The following is a 20,366-nucleotide window of genomic DNA, read 5'->3' on the forward strand; positions in this document are numbered from 1 at the left end:
TCAAAGATTTTCCCATTTAGTTTTGTTTTGTTTTCATAAATGTCATAGTTTGGATCTAGAATGTTTCCCAAAGCTCAGGTGACAGTGCTGCAGTGTTCAGAGCTGAACAGTCTGGATTTCAAGGGCCCTGACCTCATCAGTGGGTTAACCCTTCTAATAGATTAATATTTTGAATGGAGCAGGCTGGGTTAAAGCTCATGGTAGAGCACCTGCACAGCATGTGTGAGGTCTTGGTTTCCACCTCCAGCACTAACATTAAAACATAAATTAATGACTTGAGTGGATGTACTTGGAGGTGTTGAAAATGAGAATCACATGGGGTTTGCCTAGAGGATGTGGGTTCCAGGGTGTGGCCTGGACAACTGTAAGGTCCCTTACTGTCTGTCTATCTCTCTTTGCCTGCTTTCTGGTGGCCAAGCACTGAGCACGTTTCCTCTTTCATGCCCATTCACCAGGAGGTTTCTGTAGTGGAGTTGGCTGACTACACTCTAACACCATGAGTCAAAATAAACCCTTGCTCCTCAGAGTTGCCCTCATCAGGTCACAGTGACAAGGACCTGACTAACACCCTGTGCATCTTATACTGTTGTGTTTGCTTTCAGGTCCGTAGTCTACTTTAATATTTGTATAAGGTTTGTGACTTAGCTTATTTCCTTTTTGCCAATGGATGATACCTGCTGTCCCTGTACTATTGCAGACCACACTGCCCTTATTTCACTGAATTGCTCTCTTGGCTTTGTGCAAAGTCATCTGGCACATTTCTCTGCGTCTCCTGGTGCTCTTTTCCAATCTGTTGACTCTGTTCTCTCCGTCTGTCATTCATCACAGTTGTGGTCATGGGATGAGTCTATAAGTCTGATGGATCAACTCATCCAGCTTAATCTGATTTTCAAGCTATTTCAGCTGTTGTCATTGTTGTGCCTTATCAATACAAATTTGGCAGTAATGTTGTTTTTGTCTAAAATGTCTTAATGGGATTGTGATAGGGATTTTCTTGCTCCATGTTTCCTGGTCCTAAGTTTTTTCCTATATCACATGGTGCTTTGGCTTTTGCCTTAATTGTCAAATCAGATTACTGAGACTTGAGGAGAGGAGTGCCTGTTATGGCAACATACACTTCTCTTTGCTGGGTGCTTTCTTCCTGCTGATATTCTCTAGTCCCTCCTCTCATCAGTGCTTCCTGGACAGAGACTTTTTCTGACCCTTTCATGGGGCAGGTTTGCTGGTGGCAAGTTCTCTATTTGCCCTCACTGAAAAATGTCTCCCTTACCTCTTCATTCTGAAGGGTATTGCCAACCGATGGGGAATTGTGAGAGCTCTTATTTTTTTGAACCTGAAAAATGTTTGTGAGTTTCCTTTGGTATTCACCTTTGTGATGAAAAGTCATTATCATTCAAAGGAGTGGTAGAGTAGAAAATTGTGTGGTTATGCTGTGAAGATGAATAGAAAAACTGGGCCATAGGTGAAGGCTATTCCATCATGTCACCTTGTGTTTTTTTTTTTTTCCTAAATTAGGAGAGATTTGGTGCCATGCTCACCATGGAGGTTCCAAACTCACTAGCCTTAACTTAGTGACCCAGGAGAAACATTGAAGCACCTGGCATGGTGGGTGGTGACCATGCCTGGAATCCCAGCAATTCAGAAGGCAGGAGGATCACAAACCCCAGGCAACTTAGGGAGACCTCATCTCAAAAAAAAAAAAAAAAAAAAGGAGAAAATCCTTTGAAATAATGAGTGAATTTCATACCTCTTTTTACACATTTCTGCTTTGATTCAGGCCTGAAAGAAATGCTGGTTCATCCTGAGGAACAGCCAGGAAGATGGTGACCCAGGTGTCCTAGAATACTACAGGCATGACCAGTCTAAGAAGCCCTGTGGATAATCAGCCTGTGATGATCCACACCAGTCCTCTGTGAGCAGCTGCATTCAAACATGATCTTCACAAGAAGTGGATGCCAGGTGGCTTCATGTTCATTGTCCAGACCAGGGATCACACATTTTACCTGGTGGCAGAGACAAAAGAGGACATGCATAAGTGGGTGCAGAGCATTTGCCAGGCCTGTGGCTTCTGGCAGGAGGTGGAGAGCAAAGGTACAGACACTCCAGCCTTCTCTGGAGGCTGAGAAGGCCCTGAGGTTCCCTTTGTAGGTAGAGCAGTTGTCAGCTGAGACCAGATGTTAGGTGGACCCCTGTCCCTCACTTTACTGAAATGGGAAAACAAGAAATATGGGGCATGATGAAGCAAAATGTGTTCTATGATGTAACCTCTGGCATCTTGACCCCCACCTCCATCTGCCAATGTGGCACCTTGTCACTCCCTCTGCTCAACATGCCATCCTCAGGAGATACCTCCTAGGACCTCCCCTATATAGCCCCTGCAGTTAGGCTTGGCCCTCTGTCCTCTGTGATTATTGTTGGTGAGGAATACAGGGCTCATCCACATCCACCTAGGAGAAGCCAGGTGAGAAAGAGTGAAAATTTACATTTGGGTTTTGATGACAGTTTTTTTTTTTTTTTTGAGTGGTCCGCCTATCTGGAATTAGTGATGACATTTGTACAGCTGTATGGATATACTAAAAGCAACAAAATTTTACATTTCGAAATGATGGCTTATATAGCATGTGAAATATTAATCATTTTTTAAAGAAGTTCCTTGGGTTACGAACGACCAACCAGGCTCAGGTTCCCTGGACTTGGGACTAGCTGTGTGGACTGTGCCCCGAGCTGTCACACAAGCCCAGAAGCTTTGAATTATGCCAGTCCTTACTGCTGCAGTCCTGATGTCCTGTGAGAGAGGGAATTGTGTTTTCATAGTAGCCCAGGCCCTAGAAAGTGGTTGGCCAGGTAGGCTCGGGGTGAAGTGTTGCTGTGGAGCTCTTATTCTCCTCTTCCTTGGGGAAGCATCACAGGCCCATTTCCTCTCACACTTCATGAAGTGTAGCTCAGCTGTTCTCAGTCAGTTTTAAATTCCTGTGTGATCTCTGTGGTGGGAAGCTACTTGGTTCTCCATTCATGTCTTCCACCCTGTTGTATCTGATGCTGCTGCAGAGCTGGTCAGCTGACTTCAGGGTCAGTTGATGTGGGTTCAGCTTGGTGTGGGGACAGGCATCAAGCCAGACAGTAATGGTGAGTTCATTGCCAGGGCAGAGACACTGGCTTGGACACCAAATGCTGAGTGAGCTGAGGTTTTACATGATCAGGAAGATTGGTAGTGGAATGATTGAGTAGTTAGTCAGTATTGTTGTTTTCTTTGGAGTGTGTTCTCTTGGGTTTTTGGCTTCCTGTTCATGAGAGGATGTTCTATTAGCTGTCTGCAGGTTCTGTTACTACATGTAGGACATTATTGGGCTGTGAGAACTTCAGAACTCTGAGGTCTTTCTGAAGAAAACAGCTGACTTGTCCTCCTTCTCAGAGGAGTTTAGTGTGTTTCAAGTTAGCAGCTTTCTTAAAATGTGCACAGTGATTACAAAACCATCTTCCTTATTCACCAGTCAGGGTTCCCAGCTGAGTTGGAGCTGTGAAGGAGCAAGGAACCAGGATCTGACCACTGTTCATAGAAAAGCCTGTTGCATTAATGGCTCTGTCATGAGTTTCTGGTTTTCTAGTAAGGAAACAGTACTTCCACACTGACTAACTCTGAACCTTTGCAGAGCTGAAAATCTTTCTATTGACATTGGCTAGGTTTGCAAAGGCACTCCACTTTCATTGCCTTCAACTCCCTTGAGGCAACCCCCTTCCCTGTATGGGCCTGTTGAGAGCCTTCCCATGCATTTTTCTCAGGATCCAACCCTGTCATAGGTGAGGAGAAGCCTGCATTCACACCAGCCCTCCATGGACACAGAAGGATGTGACAGAAGCTCTACCTTGAGCTTCTCCCTGAAATCAGAGCATAGTATAAATCCAACTAACAGGTTATAACTAACAGCCTTTAGAGCTACCCAGGATTGACCCAAGGTCACAGAGCTGGGTGAAAGTAGGTGTCTGTCTCAGCCAGGTCTGATTTTTTATTGTGATGTATTGCCTCTTTGACAGTGACCTCTGCCAGATCCAGTCCTGGGTGCAATAGCCCTTTGGACTATAAGCTCTCCTGACCCCTTCCTCCAGGTCCTACATGACCCTGGCTAACTCCTCACTAACCCAGTGTGGTTCAGTGTTGTATGGAGAACCTGCCCAAATCCACATCACTTCGCAGATGATGTCAGCAAGTCTGACAAAGGTTCTTATTCTTTCCTTCTGTAAATGGGATCAAAATGCTCTCTTCTCTCACTCAAAAATGCTTCATGGGTGCAACATGGACACTTTGGAGATCTAGAGTTGCAATTCCTGAAAGATGGTTCTGTAGAGGGTGACCCTGCATCTTTCAATCCCATGTCACACATATGAGACAAATATGAAAATTATGTATCACATGTGGGATTGGTTTCTGGGTTTTTTTTTTTTTGTTTTTGTTTTTTTTTGGAGAGTGTTTTGCTGTCCCTGGGGTCCAGCAGGGACAGGCATGAGGAAGCCATGTCACAAACATAGCAGGAGACATCCTGTGGTCTAATTTCTGAGACACTTGCCTCTCTGTGGTTAAGTCTGAATTTTCCTTTGAGGTCCTTCCTTCCACTGCCACTGGATTTTCCTGAGTGCATTCCAACTCTCTGGGATTCTCATCTGCTTGATCTTGGGCCCTCCCATTGGCACTTCACCCCAGAAACTGCACAGCCTTCTCTCTTCCATCCTGCTGCTTAGGGGAGTTAGTCAGGACAGAGCTTAATCTCCCCGTCATGTGAGGCATGAGGTTAGGAGACATACTCAACATCCTCAGAAGCAGAGATGACTCAGACCCAGGGTCCTGGCATCTGGTTTGGAGCTCTGTGCTCCTGCCCCTGTCCTGGAACTGAGGCAGAGATTTTTGAAAACAAGTTCCTGCCCCCCAGAACTCACTTCCAGCTGGGAAGATAAAACACACATATATAAACCTGTGCCCATGTTTTCAGTGTGGCTTGTGGTGGCTGCACAGGCTTCAACCTGACGTTGCCCACTGTGCTGGTCAGGCTGGGTAAGCAGGATGGTAGGGTGAAGGGGGAAATGAATGAGAGAAGACAGAAGTCAAAGGGTCTCTGTAGATGCCACATGGAGCAATCCCTGTGTCTAGGAGGGACTCCCAAACTCTCTGTGCTTGGGCACAATGTGTCAGAAGTGAAAAATGTGCTGGAGGATCAGGACTTGTGTCCTCTGGAGGATTAGTAAGACCCAGAGTGACTGGAGGGCATGGAGAATGTCCATGCAGAACCATCTGTGGCCATGTGGGTCTGATTTCCTCTGTCACAGCTTCCTTCCCTGAGGCCTGCAACCACTCCCCATGGGGAACAGAGAGAGCGGGAACCTCTGCTGAATCCAGGAGCCTTGGAGCCAGCTTTCACCAGGTGAGTGGGTTTTGACTGGCTCTGCAGACTGTTTGGACAGGTGTAAGGTCACAATCCATGATCTATCAGTACATCCCCTCTGCTGGCAACTCCCTCAAAGCATCTTTCCTGGGTTTGTACCTCAGTTCAGGATCTTGGTCAGTGCAGAATCCCTAGTCTGGAAGGACTGAGGCACTGGCACCTTGACTCAGCTGGTGGGCAGAGTGGGGAAACCTGGGTGGTGGTCTTCCATGCAACAGCCTCATCCACAGCATCTCACCTAGAATAGGAATGGTGCAGCAGGGGCTGAGTCACGTGGAAGAGAACACAGATCAAGTGGAAGACCCCAGATGGTATGGACAGCTCAGATGGCTACCAAGGTGACAGCAAGCATATTGGTGCACTGAGTACTGTGAAATGCCTGGTTGTAGGGCCAGGGTTGAGCAGGAAGCTGAGCTATTAACCTCCACTGCAGCTTGTGACCCGTTCTGAAAGTTTCTGGGCATGCACCATGGCTCCAGGCCCACCTTCCAGGGACAGGCCTGCACACGATACTTCTCCTGATCAGCTATGGGAAGCTAGCCTGGTGTGGTGAGGCTGGAAGCACATACAGCCCATGCAGTCTGCAGCCAGGGCTGTCAATGCCCATTAAACCTCTGGGGTGAATGGACCCAGCCACCAGGAGTATTTTACACCAAACTTACCCCAGATGCTGGATCCAGGAAAGCTGGAAGAGACCTACACACTTCTCCTCTTCCCAATCCCACTTGTCTTCCTGCCTGGACTCTGCTGGCTCCACAGTCCACAAGTCTGGCCAAACCAGTGATGGCTATATTGACTTGAATAGAAATTTTCACTTTCTTCTTGTTTCTTCTGGTCAATGATGGCTGTTTCTTCATTGTCCTCTCTGTAGCCAGCAGGAGTGGATGTGAGCCATCTGAATAAGGCCAGTTCTGAAGATGACTACCTTCCCATGAGCACAGTTTTCTCAACCCTTCAGGACATGGAGGGAGCAGGTGGGAATTCCCAAAATGTACATAACCGAAGGAACCCAAGGAATCTTCAGTTTGGCTCTCATAACTGCCCACCTGAAGCCCTTTCTTTACACAAAGGCCAGGTCAGAGGAAGTCATATCCAGCCACCTGTGGTCAACCGCAGCCTCAAGCCAGGCTGGCAAGGTAAGTCCACTCTTTCCCTGTTCTATCTCTGGACAATACCCAGGCTCTGTTGCTTTATTAGGTATCAGATGCATGCTGAACTTGGGGTTTGGACATTGGGTAAATCACTGAACCTCAGTCGTGTTTCTTATCTGTGAAATAGATAACATGCCTTCCCCTAGGTTTGTGGAAGGAGAGCCCCTAGTGCAGGAACTGGGACACTGCAGTCAGATCTGGCCCCTGAATGGGCCAGGAGGATGGGCTCCAAGTCTCAGGTCTGCAATGCCTGGCTCTGTAGGCCAAAGACCACTGATAGGTGTCCAGGGGAGGAACAGGAGCAATAGCACCAGCAGAAAGAGCACTGGATCAGACCAACAGCAACTCAGTCCCAGTGTGTGGAACTCAAGTTGCAGGGCCTGTGGAGCCACTTCTTTCCACAGTGGCCTACCCAGCCTGCCCAGGAGGGTGGGGAGTGGTTCCAGTGACCAACTACACTTCAGATGCAGCCTCTTTGTTTATTTTATACCATCATAAACCTGGGAAGGAAAACCTGTGGTTGAACCACATGTCCCATTTTGGAGCCTGCACATGTGGGCACCATAAATAAAGTAGGAAAAACATATTAAACATATTCAGGAGCCTCAAAAACAATGTGAGACTGTGTCTCAGTTTCCCTATGTGAAACTGGAGGGCCCATGAAGGCCTGCATGAACATGCTGTATGTCTGCCCTTGTGTGCTGTTGCTGTTACTGATCACTGATTTCCTGCTCCTGTTCCAGCAAAGCCAGCATCCCCAGCCAGCCTTCCTCTCAGTCACCCAGGGCCATGTGAGCATCCATGTTTGGAGGGTTGGTGGAGGAGTGAGATGGTTGGGCTATCACTGACCTAAGGTTCCAGAGGTCTGGACATGAGCCACTGCTGCTGTTGGCCAAAATACCTCCTGAGGCTGGGTACCCTGGTATGTGAAGGGGATAGTTGTGTCTCAGATCAGATTTTAATCTGGGTTGGAATAGAGCTCATGCCAGCTGGATATCAGTGCATGCAGTTGAGACTATTTGTCCTTCCACAGCAGCTGCACTGAGGTCTCCAGCTCCTCTCAGGAACTGTGCCATGTCCCTGCACCGAGGACCAACAGCCTACACCCAAAAGACAGAGAGGGAATACTCGTCCTTGCTGTGAGCTACCCAGGACCTACTCCCAGCTCCCTGTGGCTCTTCTCACTTGCCTTAGCCCAGGGTCCCCACCTCTGGCTTCAAGTCCTTCCTGATCACAGGACACCATCATTAGCTGTGGAGAAGACACTCTTCCCGGGAAGTCTCTAAGAATCTTTATGGGTGCAGATGGCAAGATCATTGCCTTCACATGGTGGTGCTAGAGGCAGGGAGGCCCGAGGGTGCCTTCCTCCATCTGTACTAAGCTCAGTCAGTGCAAGGAGTCCTCCCTGATGACCTTTCTGACAGGGCACAGCTTCACAGCATCTGGTCATAGAACACAGGGTCAACCTGCATCATTTCAGGGGACCCCATGAGAATACTAGACATTTTAAAGGGGTGGAGGAGGGATCCTGGCTGCTCTAGTTGCCCAGGGCCATGTGAATATCCATGTTTGGAGGAAGACCAGCTATCTGCAGATGTGTTCACGCCACTGGTGGGAGGGTCCGGGGAGCTGATTTAGAGCAGCCACAGACATCCTATGCACAGTGCCCACTGACAACCTGCTGACTTCCTGGGACCATGGCTACACAGGTGTTTCACAATGGGCAGGTCACTGTACCTCTCTGAACCAGGCTATCCATGTCCTGAGGAGTAGGGGCAACAGCAGTGTTTGCAGTGTTCAATGGCTGCTTTTCCTCCTTTTGATAGCAGATAGCCTAGGGGGAGCAGCTCCTACTCTCTGTTGCACCCGTAGATAAGCCCCTGAGAAGACCACTGTCAGTATTGAATATACGGCTCTGGACTTCCAGTCAAGCTGCCCAAGTACCTGCCAAAAGGTGCCTGGGGTTAGGGGTGTTGGATCAGGCTTCAGGGAATGCATCCCTTGGCCCCCCTCCCTTAACTTTCAGCCTTGCCAACTGCACCCACCAGGTCTCTCTCTCTCCACACAGCCTCACACATGAATTCAGAAGCCCAACTAGCTTAGGGTTATGGAGTCAGGGACAGTTGGAGCCCAAGGGTCCTGCCTACTGCTCTGAGTTATGCTCTGAGGTGTGTTCACAGTGGGGCAGAGTTTTAAGCATAGCATCCTACAGAAGAGCCCGCCAGTCTAGACAATATGGTGTTCTGTCTTGCAGAATTGAGAACTCTCCAGGGAGTACACATAAAGCCCTTGGGCCCAGACGCCAGTCCTCCTCCCTGGAGATGAGTGGTTTAGACATGGCTCTGGGCTGATTTCCACAGCCATGGAGCCACCATGAACCGCCTCCCCTCGAAAGAATCATCCATACAGCAAGGGGGTGGACTGGGTTCCTTAAACTGGGACCTCAGGAGGCTCACAGAGCCTGTCACCTCCAAGATAGGGACAGTGTTGCTTGGAAGTCAGGCTGATGCACACGCTCAGAGGAAGAGGGCTCCTGAGGCAGGCAGGTCCACCTTCTTTCGCCTTCATCTGGAACTACCCTGCTTGTCCTCTTCCTGTCTAACTGGTAACTCTGCCTCTCTTTTATTAGCCATCCACATCATCTGTTTCCTCTGATGAGGTTTCCTATGTTGAATTGTACAATGAAGAGACACAGGTCCTGCAGCGCTCCATGCAGGAGTGAGCAGCCAAGTGTCAGTACCCTGCCCCTGCCAAGGGAAGCAAGCCATGACACAGTCCCACACCACTCCTCCAAATTGTTTGTTTGCCCTACACCCACCTCCTGCCCCCTCAGCCTCAACTTCAGGGATTTGAGTCCTTGCCTAGGATGTGAGGACTGACCCAGGCGCTTCCTGGCTCACCCAGGACACCTGTGTCCCAGGGTTTCTTTGACCACTCAAGAGAGTTGAGACTTCTATCACCAAAGCTATATTTCTACTACCCTAGTGAAAGGTTTTGTCCAAACTACTACCTCAGCCCTCATCCTCCAGACATGAATATTGTGAAAGAAGAAGCCTGTCAGTCTTCTCTGTCAAACCACGTAAACTCCATGTTTGCCCCCTCACTTCTGACTGTCATTTCCCTACAAGGCTGCCTTTCTAAATCTATACCTCCTCAGCCTTCACCTCCTTGGTAACTGTTCATACCAAGGATCATGTGGTCACCCCAACCAGTGGGTAGCAGCCAAGTACTTTTTGTATTGGATAAAGAGCCAAGCAGACTGCCTGCTCAGAGTGCTTATTTTCAGTGTTGATTACTGTGTTCCATTTTGCATGTCGGGGAAGTAAAGTTCTTGCCCTGCTGATTGTTTTCAGTGTTGATTCCTGTGTGCTCTTCAGCATGTAGAAGTAAAGTCTGTGTCACTGAAAAAGCTGAAGAGTCTGTTTATTTCATTTCCTGAGGTGCCCATCACCCTGTATATTTACAACATGGTTCTGGACTCTGGGCCAGGCTTCATACCCATGTCCCTGCTTGGCCTCAGTCCTCTTCCCTCAGCCTCCATTCCCAGATCAGGATGAGTTGGCCCTCTGGCTGGGAAGGAAGGTCCAGCAGACCAGGTCAGCGTGGACCTTTCATCCCAGTTCTTTGTGAAGACAAGCAAGGTGCCAATGGATGTATCAGTTAAAAAAGAAGATAGATGGCAAAGGACAGGATCCCAGAAATGGAGGAGCAGCTGACAACCACATGTCCCTTTTAAGCTGAGGCCATGGCAGGGCAACTGCAGCCAGCATCACAATTCAGTGGGACCAGAGAGGCAGAGCTTTGGTCAGGTACTTGGGCTTGTCCCCAGGGCACAGACTAGTTTTACTCAGCATATCTAACCTCTGCTGAGCCCAACATTCCAGATGACACACTGGACTTGATCACCTCCCCTGCGTTCAGGGTCATCTAAGGTCAGTTGCCCTCTGAGGCATCTGAGGGAATCTTGAGTTTTCACATTGAGTTCTGACCAGTCTGCAGATATGTCCAGATACTGATGTCCTCCATCCTCCACAGCTGCCCCTACCCCCAAATTGCTATGAATATCTGCCTGTTTCCAATATTTAAAGAGGTTAAGGAACTTGTTTTAGGTCCTGAACAGGCTCAAGTAGGTCCTGTTTTTGGGGTAATGTGGCATTGGCCAGGAACATGCAGGATATTAAATACAAGTAGAAATGCCACTCAGAGAGGGCTACCTAACTTTTATGAAGGGGCTGGGAATGGAGTCCACACCAATGTGCCCCATTGTGGGCAATCCTGGTAGTGATGGTGCCATATGTGGCCCCTAGTTTTGACATGGTGTCACCTCAGAGTCCTCTCCCAGATGATTTCAGGAAGGCCAGATTGCAGGATGCCCCAATTTCACTCTGATAGAAGTCAGGCGCTCTTGGCTGGGAGCAACAATAAGTCCACTATTTCAGAATCTGATTCTCTGATATTAATAGAACTGTACCAGTTTCTGCCAGCTCATGTCTCACAGATGCAGAAGGGAGTCCTCTGACACCTCCAGAGATGAAGACATTGGGGCCAAAACGCAGCCACTTCCTCATCAGAAGCAGGTAGCCCCTCATGGCACACTGTTACTCCCTCTCTCACTGTTTTCCTCTGCTCTGCCCTACCAGAGGGGATGACCAGATGTGTGTGTTCAGGGCTGCTCCAGGGCCATTCAGAGTTCCTCTCCAGCCTCAGGGATGAGGTGGTGCTCAGGGGAGGTGTGAGGTGCAGGATCCATAGCCACAGGAAGCCTCCTTTGTAGCAAGCCTCTGTCTTGAGCCTTCCACCCTAGTGGAGGTCCCCATCACTCTCCACCTCTCCAGCTTCTCACAGAGAAGGAAAGAAGGTGGTGTTGGCAGCAGGTGTTCTGGGAAGCCCAGTCTACTCAGGATATGAAAGTCTCCACCTGGCATGGAAGCCTGCACTGTGTGCAGTTGGTATGTCTTGTCCTGAGACCAGCATCCATTTTGATTCTGTCCCACTGCCATTGAGCTCAGCCTTCCAGGTCCTCTCATCCTGGCCGTAGACAGGCCTCACTTCTATTCACAGAGTACATCAGTGCACAGGCCTTTCACCTTGGTGCTGTGTGTCATAAGTCACCAGCATAGGTGTGACACAGAGCCTGTGATACTGTCACACTGCACAGATGGTGAAAGACCCACCATATGCTCAACCAACAGCTGCCTAGTGCCTAGTCCTATTCCTGACTGAGAACATGAGTCTCCTCCCCAGTTATGAGGGGCTGGATCAGTGTTAGTCACAGTGAGATCAGCATCTGCCAGTAACCAGGCCACCCCCATGGCCAGCTGAGCCAGGAGCTTCCTCACAGACCTCTCTGTAGTAAAGCAAGGACCCCTGTCTCAACTGAGCTGGTACAGACAGTGGCACCTCAAGCCCTGTAGCAGGCAGGGTGAAAGGCTCCACTGTGCTTCTCTCCACTGTGAGGCATTCACCATGTCCCTCACTTCAGTGTGTCTTGGCCATGCTCCTGCTCATGATGAGGCTTTAGCCAGCCTCCACCTCTCTGTCATTGGCCATGCTCCTCCCCTCTATGAGTCATTGCCCCTGATCATCTACTATGAGGCATACCCCTGCTACTTCACTTTATGAAGCATTCACTGCTCTCCTCACCCCTAGGATGCATTCACTGACCTCCACCTCTGTATGAGACATCCACCCTCCTCCTTCCCTCAATGAGTCAATCCCCCCCTGTTCATCCACTATAAGGCATACCCCAGCTATTGCACTTTATGAAATATTCATGCCTCTTAACCCCTAGGATACATTCACTATCCTCCACCTCTGTATGAGACATCCACCCTCCTCCTTCCCTCTATGAGGCATTCACCATGTTGCATATATATATATATAATTGGCCTTGCTTTTCCCCTCTATGAGGCACCTGTCCACACCTTCCCTCCCCTGCCTGGTGGGGGAGATAAAGGAATGTCATGAGACCAGATCAGCTACTTTCTCTTATCCTCCACATTGCTGGTTCCACCCATGAAACTCCAGTAGACATAGGAAGAGTACCCCAGAGGCACCCCACCCCACCACTGTAACCTCCTTGGAGGAAGGAAACCCCATGTAGGAGCAACTCACAGCCCTCCTTTCTCTAAGGGTTTGGGCCACATTACACTGTTTACACCACAAAGGAGTCATTCAAAATGATCTGGAAGGGAAGGACTACCTGCTGGCCGGTCTCCACCCTCTCTACTTCTGAACACAAACATATATTCCAGGACATGTGTGGCAGGGGAAAAGCCCAAACATGCATTCTAGACAGTAACCATCATAGGGGCCAAGGGCCAGTGCACTCTGGGCCTTGGATCATGGCTGTCAGCAGACCCTAAGAGCTTGGTGTGTGCCACCCCACCAGTGTCAATATTGCATCATTGAGGCCAGATGCACTGCATGCACTCAGAGAAAAACACCTGAGGTGAGAACACCTCTAGCCAAATAACAACCCACCCACAGGGGAAAAAAATATCCCCTGAATTTCATCCAGTGAGGCAACCTGAGGTCTTCCAGTGGGAGCTGTCTCCCTTACAAAATGGAAGCCCAAAGAAAAGTCTTGCCTGCATATTTCTTCACATGACTCAATTTCACTTCCATCACCAATGGGTGCAAAGATGCCAACTATTGAGCTCCTTCAAGTTAACCAGGACAGAAGTGAACACTCTGAGGGGGAAGATTTCACTTTCAGGATTCAGAGGTCACCTCACTAACTAAAGAAGAGATCAGTCTCCATTCTTCTTTCCTGGAAAAAGATGATCAGGGCTGGGACTGTCTCCACAGCCTCCCTCAGACCCTCCTAATGGAACACCTCTGTCCAGATGAAAGATCAAGGTCTCTTCTGAGGTTGGCTGTTACCCCCAGTTTGGAGCAACCCAGTGGAGACCTCACATTAGAGTCCTTCTTGGAGAGAGGCTGGATGGAACAGCTCAGGTATAAGTCAGCAGAGACCACTTCACTTGGTCTCTGGATGCCTGATGAGGCTGCTGAGATCAATATTGGCACAGATCCTTTCAGAGAGGGAGGCAGTGGCCAGGGTAGAGGTGGCCAAGGATTGTGGCCTGGATGCTGTGTCTGCTCCCTGCTTGAGATTGTGTTGTGCCACAAATACTTGTGGATAGAGTGGCATCGGAATAAGAAGGACCCTGCAGGGGAATGAGAAGGACAGGTATGGGTCAGAGGTGGCCCAGGAGCCACTTAGTGTCACATGTGCAGGGAAGAAGAGGAATGTGCATGATGCTGGGCCAAGAGGGGGTCAGATTCAGTAGTCCTATGACAAACTACCACCAAGGCTGCACCTTCCCACCAGGCCCTGGTGTCCAGGATGGCTAGAAGCACTGTGGCCTTAGACCATGTACCCTGGTATATACCTCATCATGGCTTGTGGTTGCTACCTTTCAGTGAGTTGATGCCTTCCCAAGGGTCCCTAGTCAACCTTGTCTCCACTGTCGTGGAGGCCTTAGGCAGGCAGGGGAGGTACAGATCTGTCCCTGCCCCTCATGGCACAAATGTGAGGTGGGGGCTTCAGAGATGTGCCTTAAAAGGAATTTTTAAGGTGATCCTCGGTGTGTGGGCCTCTACTGGAGCCCTGGCCATCCTCTGTGAGGTGGGCACCCTTTCCCCAGGGAGGGACCCATGGAAGCAACATAGCTGGGACAGCATGCCAACATTTCCTACAGCATATAAAACAGGCTAGAACAACTTCTGTGTCTCAATTCTCAACAAGAAAGTCTGGGGAGATGCTGTTCTGCATTCACTGAGTAACTTTTAGTGAATATTAAATCCCTCTGAGACCAAGGCCCCTTATTTATCAGAATGAGTAGGAAACCTATGATTACATTTAAAAGGACATGGTATAGCTCAGATGGTAAGGGCTTAGCATTTATTTATCTCATCATTTTGTTTTCAGTTAAGAGGCCATATCTTGTATTCCTTATATTGCCCATGGTACTTAGAGTTTTGTCATTTACTTTGGAACTCAGATATATGGAATTGATATTGTTCAATATAGCAATAGAAACTATGGCTCCTTAAATTATGTCAAAGTCTCTATGTGAATATTTTGTTTTGTATAACTGGAAGCATTGTCCCATTGATACTGATCATAGAGGGAAATGGCATATATGGCTAGATCTTGATGGCACCCATTAATTAGAAGTGGTCTGAATTGACTAGATCAAAACCACTAAGCACACGTGAATGAAGGGGCAGACTCCCCACCAGTCATCCACATATTTAAAGTTCCACAAACAGATGAAGGCACTTCTTGCTTTCAGGCCTTTGAACACACAATTCCTTCCTTTCTCCTGACTCATCTTTCTCCATTTTGTCCATCTTCCCCTGGTAGACTCTTCCTTCAAGGTTTATGGAGCCTTGTTTGAGTTCTCTCTGCTGCTTCAGCCTCATTACTCAGTCACATTTCCCATCATCTATTGTCTTTTTGCCTTTGTTTTTTCATCTATTCACCAATTAATTTAACAAGTATTTACAAAGAACCTTCTGTTGATCAGACATGATGCTGCAAATTGGGGGTCCATCAGGGACAGGGCCTGGACCTGCATTTTCATGTCTCCGTTAATAGTTCTCCCAGACCTGCCAGCCCTCGTTTTCCCTGATGTAACTGATTTTGGGTTCAAGCACTATGCCCACTCCCTTCTGGACCACCTGCTCCTCAAATGCAGGGCTCCAAATCATGGTATTCTGTATTCCCAGTCCCAAACACAGTGCCCAGCCCTCAGTAGGTGATCAGTAAATGCTTGCAGGAGAAGTACTGGAAAACACTCTAGATAAGAAGCAAGCATACTGGTTGACTGCAGGAAATGCCCACCTCTTGACTGGCCCACTTGCCAGACCTGCCCCACTCAGCCTGCCTCATAAAGAAAGGGTTATTTCCCATTTTCATCTGAATGTGATGCTGATGGCCTGCAATGGTTACCTTCCCTATGACCTGACTTTGTTGCCCATGAGTTTTCCCCTTCACACACCATCACCTGAACCCATAGAGGACAGGACGTGGGAGACGCTGGGAGCTCAGGCTCCCCTTCTTCTATGGGGGTTTTCTTTACGTTGTTCTAATAAACAGCATTCTAGGAACTGTGGATAGATGAAGACTCCATGGCTACCATTGTAAGGCTCAAGGTTTTGTCCCAAGATACTGGGATTTTTTAAAGCAGGTGTATGACTTGATGGTCAGACCGTTTTGAAAGACGATATTAACTAAAAAATAGACGGGGAGGGTTAGGGGTTCAGCTCAGTGGTTGAGTACTTTCCTAGAATGTATAAGTTCTGGGTTCAAAATGCAAAGAGAATGGCGAGCAGAGAGCTGTGTCTGGGAGTTCAGGAGGAGGCTGTCTGTCAGTGTGGTCAAGGGAAGTGACGATGGTGGCACTAGGCAGGGAATGGGCCTGATAAGGGAGAAGTGGGGCAGTTAGTGATAGGAAGAGCTAGGATTGGGCCATTGACTGGATGCAGGAAGAGGAGAAATCAAGGCTGGCTGGGCCTCCTGGGCAGGTGGCATGCTGGGAAGCAGACTGACCTGTAGCAACAATGTTCAGCTGCAGGCTATGGATCAGAGGAAAGTTGGAAATGCATGGGATGGGCTTCTGGAATTCAGATGGCATCTGCAGGCATTCCCCTGGGCCCCTCACACCCTGGTTACACTCTCTTGCACAGTTTGATTTGAACTGTAGGAGCCTCACTTGTTTAGCCAACAATCCAAGGACTTGGAAGGAGAGGTCCTTTTCTTCTGCCTCCCAGCATCTACTAGGACCTGCTTCACCAGACCTTATCCAGCCCCATCCACATGTGGAAATTCTCCAGAAAGGCCCCTGGAGGAGCAGAGGCTGCAATGAGGATCTCAGGACCTGAAGCTGGATCTCACCTGGGTCTTGTGAACAGGAGGGGATGGCTGGGGAGCACAGCAGAGATGTCAGGCAGGTCACAGGGACTTTCAACCTGGAGGTTCCTCACCAGAAAGTGCTGACGCCTTGAGGACAGGGACCCAAGCATGTTGGCACTGGGCACCATCAACTTCTGACAGGCTACCATTTTCATAGTTATGCCCAAGATGTCTTCGTTGTCTGTAGGAGCAGTCCAGGTAGGACGTGGAGGCTGGAGCTCACAGGGTGCAGTCATTTCCCCCTTTTATCACATTGTCCCCCCATGTCCAGCTACTGACTGAAAACATGGCCAATAGGAAAAGTTTGTAACTGAGCAAGGTACGGTGATGTGTTTGTAAACAGTGAGTCAGGAGGTGGAGGCAGGAAGACTGATGTTCATGGTCAGCCTGGGCAACTTAGTGAGGTCCTGCTTTGATGAACCTCAGTGGTAGAGGGTCTCTCGGATAAAAACCCAGTACCAAAAAAAGTTGCAATTGAATACAATATTAATACTTAAGAAAGAAATGTGTGGGCTAAAGAAAATGATCATTTGTCCCTTCTGTCTTGGCCCTCTCAAGGCTTACAATCCTCTCTCTGAGATGGCTTGACTGGTCTTTCAGCACTCTGCTTCAGCGACTTCCCTTTCTAGACAGCTCTCCAACAGCTCAGTGGTAACTCTTAGGGGCAGGGTGTCTCTGCATGGTAATGCCATACTGAAATCTATTTGCATTCTTTTTTTTTCTTTTTTCTTTATACATGACAGTGGAATGCTTTACAATTCATATTACACATACAGAGCACATTTTTTTCATATCTCTGGTTGTATACAAAGTATATTCACATGAATTCATGTCTTCATACATGTACTTTGGATAATGATGTTCATCACATTCCACCATCCTTTCTAACCACTGTCTCCTCCCTATCCCCCACCCTTATGCCCTATCTAGATTTCGTCTATTCCTCCCATGTGCCCCCTCCATACCCCAGTATGAATCAGACTCCTTATATCAGAGAAAACATTTGGCTTTTTTTTGAGGGGGGGGGATTGGTAACTTCACTTAGAATTACCTTTCCAATGCCATCCATTTACCTGCAAATGTCATGATTTTATTCTCTTTTATTGTTGAGTAAAAGTTCATTGTGTATATATGCCACATTTTTTTTATCCATTCATCTACTGAAGGGCATATAGTTTGGTTCCACAGTTTATCTATTGTGAATTGTGCTGCTATAAACATTGATGTGGCTGGGTCTCTCTAGTATGCTGTTTTGTAGTCCTTTGGGTATAGTCCGAGGAGAGGGACAGCTGATTTAAATGGTGGTTCCATTCCCAGGTTTCCAAGAATTCTCCATACTGCTTTCCATATTGCCTGCACCAATTTCCAGTCCCACCAGCAGTGTATGAGTGTGCCTTTTCCCCCACATCCTCACCAACACTTATTGTTGTTTGTCTTTATAATAACTGCCAGTCTGACTGGAGTGAAATTATAGCTTAGAGTAGTTTTGATTTGCATTTCTGTAATTGCTAGATATGATTAACATTTTCTCATATATTTGTTGATTAGTTTTCTGTTTGTGTTCTTGACAGGTGACGACTTCATGACCTGGGTTGTACTCTCAGCATTTGTTCATTTAGAGATAAGAGAAAGCTGAAGCCTTGCCTGCTGGGATCCTACCTAGTGTTTGGGAGTTGAATGTTGGAGGTGAGATTCCACTCACACCCTCAAAGTCCTCCAACTACCTTCCCTTTATTCCTTATACTCCTCAGGAAAAAGCCCTGGTACTGACTTCCCTCTATACTTCCTGGAAGGACCAATAAAACTCAGAAAAACTGCATAAACACTTTTGTTTTGCTATTTATTTATTTTGTGGTGCTAGGTATCTAACCCAGGACCTTTGGTGTGTCAGACAAGTGCTCTACTAATAAACCTCATCCAGTTCTTGGCAATTATTTTTAATAGAGTTTATTTATTAGAATATTTATTTATTTTTTGGTTCATAACTTATATTACAATTAATTTATTTATTTTTAAATTAATTTCTTAGTTTTTTGTGGTTGTTTCTTCTGTTACGAGAAATTCCTTAACTAGTAAAATATTTTTAACATTTTTGGCTCTGCTGGGGATGAGCCTAGGGCCAAACTCATACCACTTCACCCCTGGCTCATTAATAAATCCCATTAGTCCTGAGTTTTCAATCCTGTATAGGAGATAATGAGTTAACATGCATATTCCTAAAGAGTAAATCCAAGGAGGCTGCTCTGGAGGAGGGTTTGGTGCACGCCTTCCCACCCCTGCTCTGGGTCTGTGGGGCTTACTTAGGCAAAGGGAGCACCTGAAGAGAAGAAGGCAGTTATTGGGGGCTGTCTGGTTGGCCTCATTCTGTGTGCTCCTCTTCCTTGCTAAACATGTAGGTCGTGGAAATTTCTGCTTCAGAAACTAGCTTGCGTTCCTGACTTTGCTCTTTTGAACCAAGTCCCTGGAGGTGAGTCCACGCCGGACTTTGCGGCTTACTCTCCCTCCTGTCTGGTGCCTTGATCCTTTGGCGTTTTGCATGGTGCCTCCTTGCCAGGGGATGGAGGCAGTACCGCGCAAGCGCACTAGAACCCAGCTCAGAAGGGCTAGCTGCCTGACTATGGGTGAGCTGCAGGCTGGACCTGGGGAAGGATCCATAGTCATGGCCTCGCTCAAGGCAGGACTTGCATACGGGGTCTGGGACTGGTGGCTGGGGCCACAATGACGCAAGGCCGATCCAGGTGGCTCCTCCTCATCGTGAACCCACAGCAAACTTGGCCAAGCCACTTGCACTCAGGAGCCTCGGCCACAGCCTTCCACAGGGATCACAAGCCTTGCCTCCAGGAGGGACCCTCTCCAGGTTTGGTGGCAGGAACCCCAAGGGTGCCTGAGTCGGGGACGGTTTGCTGGGGGCTCCATTCGGCCTGGAGAAAGGGCTCCCTGGCAACACTGGGTCCACACTGCCTCGGGGGAGCAGGCCTTGTTGTCTTTCCAAGATTTCAGAGTATCCCGCAGTCACTGCAAAATGGTTGTGGGGTATACCATGGTCAGGAGGAGGAGAGGGAACCCAGGCTGTGGTTAACTTCCTGGTGGTGGCCCACGTGGCTGGCTTGCTATAGAGGTGTCCGTGTTTGCTTTACAGAATGGAAACAAGAGACTATTGGCTTCTGTGGAACTCATGTTTGTGATACCTGTTGATGGCCAGACTCCTTCCTGCCCACATAGAAAGTGTGGTGCTGGCCCAGTAAGTTCAGTGTCAGTCCAGGGCAAGTCTTGGTGAACCATGGAGGCAGTCAGTGCTCCAGTTTTCTGTGGAGATGGAGTATGGAGGATGTCCTGGCACCATCACTCTTTTGCTGGTGGTTCTGGGATGTCAGGAGCACTCCCTGCATGGGCAAAGATGTTCTGTACAATATATGGGCAGTAGGATCTGTAGCAGGTCATGTTGACTCCCATTAGATAGTCTATGTTTGGAGAAATTTAGAATATTCCAATTGACTTGAACGGAAACTTTTTGCTGCAGGTGACTGGGATGCAGATATCCATGCCTTGAGTTACTGCTGCTTTACTGAGAGGACCCACAGGGGTGGGCAGAGGAACTTCTAGAATTCAGCTTGTCCCATGGGCACCTCAGTGCTCTTCCAGATTTCAGAGAGTGGGACCCAGTTTTTCTGGACCACAGCTATGCCAAGCCATGGAATGCCAAACCAGATGCCAGTAGTGCCCACCCCACCTGCATGACCTTTGTTACTCCCCTGAAGCAGCACCAGGATACCATGTGAGTTTGGGTTTCTTTCCTAAAGGCTACTACTTCTAGAACTGGGAAGTAAGTACTTTCATGGGGATGACTGGAAGGGTGCT

The 20,366-nt window shown here is 48.2% G+C and overlaps 1 protein-coding gene across 3 annotated transcripts; it reads left to right on the forward strand.

The window, feature by feature from the left end:
- The first annotated feature begins 1,315 nt into the window (after positions 1-1,315).
- On the forward strand, positions 1,316-18,966 carry LOC125614710 (GRB2-associated-binding protein 2-like). 3 transcript variants are annotated; one of them, XR_007345276.1, is made up of 5 exons: positions 1,316-2,091; positions 5,317-5,411; positions 6,304-6,568; positions 18,080-18,194; positions 18,905-18,966. XR_007345276.1 is itself a non-coding variant. In XM_048797616.1 (4 exons), the coding sequence occupies exons 1-4, from the start codon at positions 1,953-1,955 to the stop codon at positions 7,724-7,726; spliced, it is 609 nt and encodes a 202-aa protein (XP_048653573.1). In that variant the 5' UTR covers positions 1,316-1,952; the 3' UTR covers positions 7,727-11,329. The 3 variants fall into 3 exon arrangements, 2 of the variants coding, with proteins under 2 accessions (XP_048653573.1, XP_048653572.1); XM_048797616.1 differs by lacking the exons at positions 18,080-18,194; positions 18,905-18,966 and adding an exon at positions 7,617-11,329; XM_048797615.1 differs by lacking the exons at positions 1,316-2,091; positions 18,905-18,966 and having other exon boundaries at positions 2,117-5,411; positions 18,080-18,320.
- The last annotated feature ends 1,400 nt before the right edge of the window (positions 18,967-20,366 follow it).

The sequence above is a fragment of the Marmota marmota genome, unplaced genomic scaffold, assembly GCF_001458135.2.
Source record: "Marmota marmota marmota unplaced genomic scaffold, marMar, whole genome shotgun sequence".
NCBI classification, from domain to species: Eukaryota; Metazoa; Chordata; class Mammalia; order Rodentia; family Sciuridae; genus Marmota; species Marmota marmota.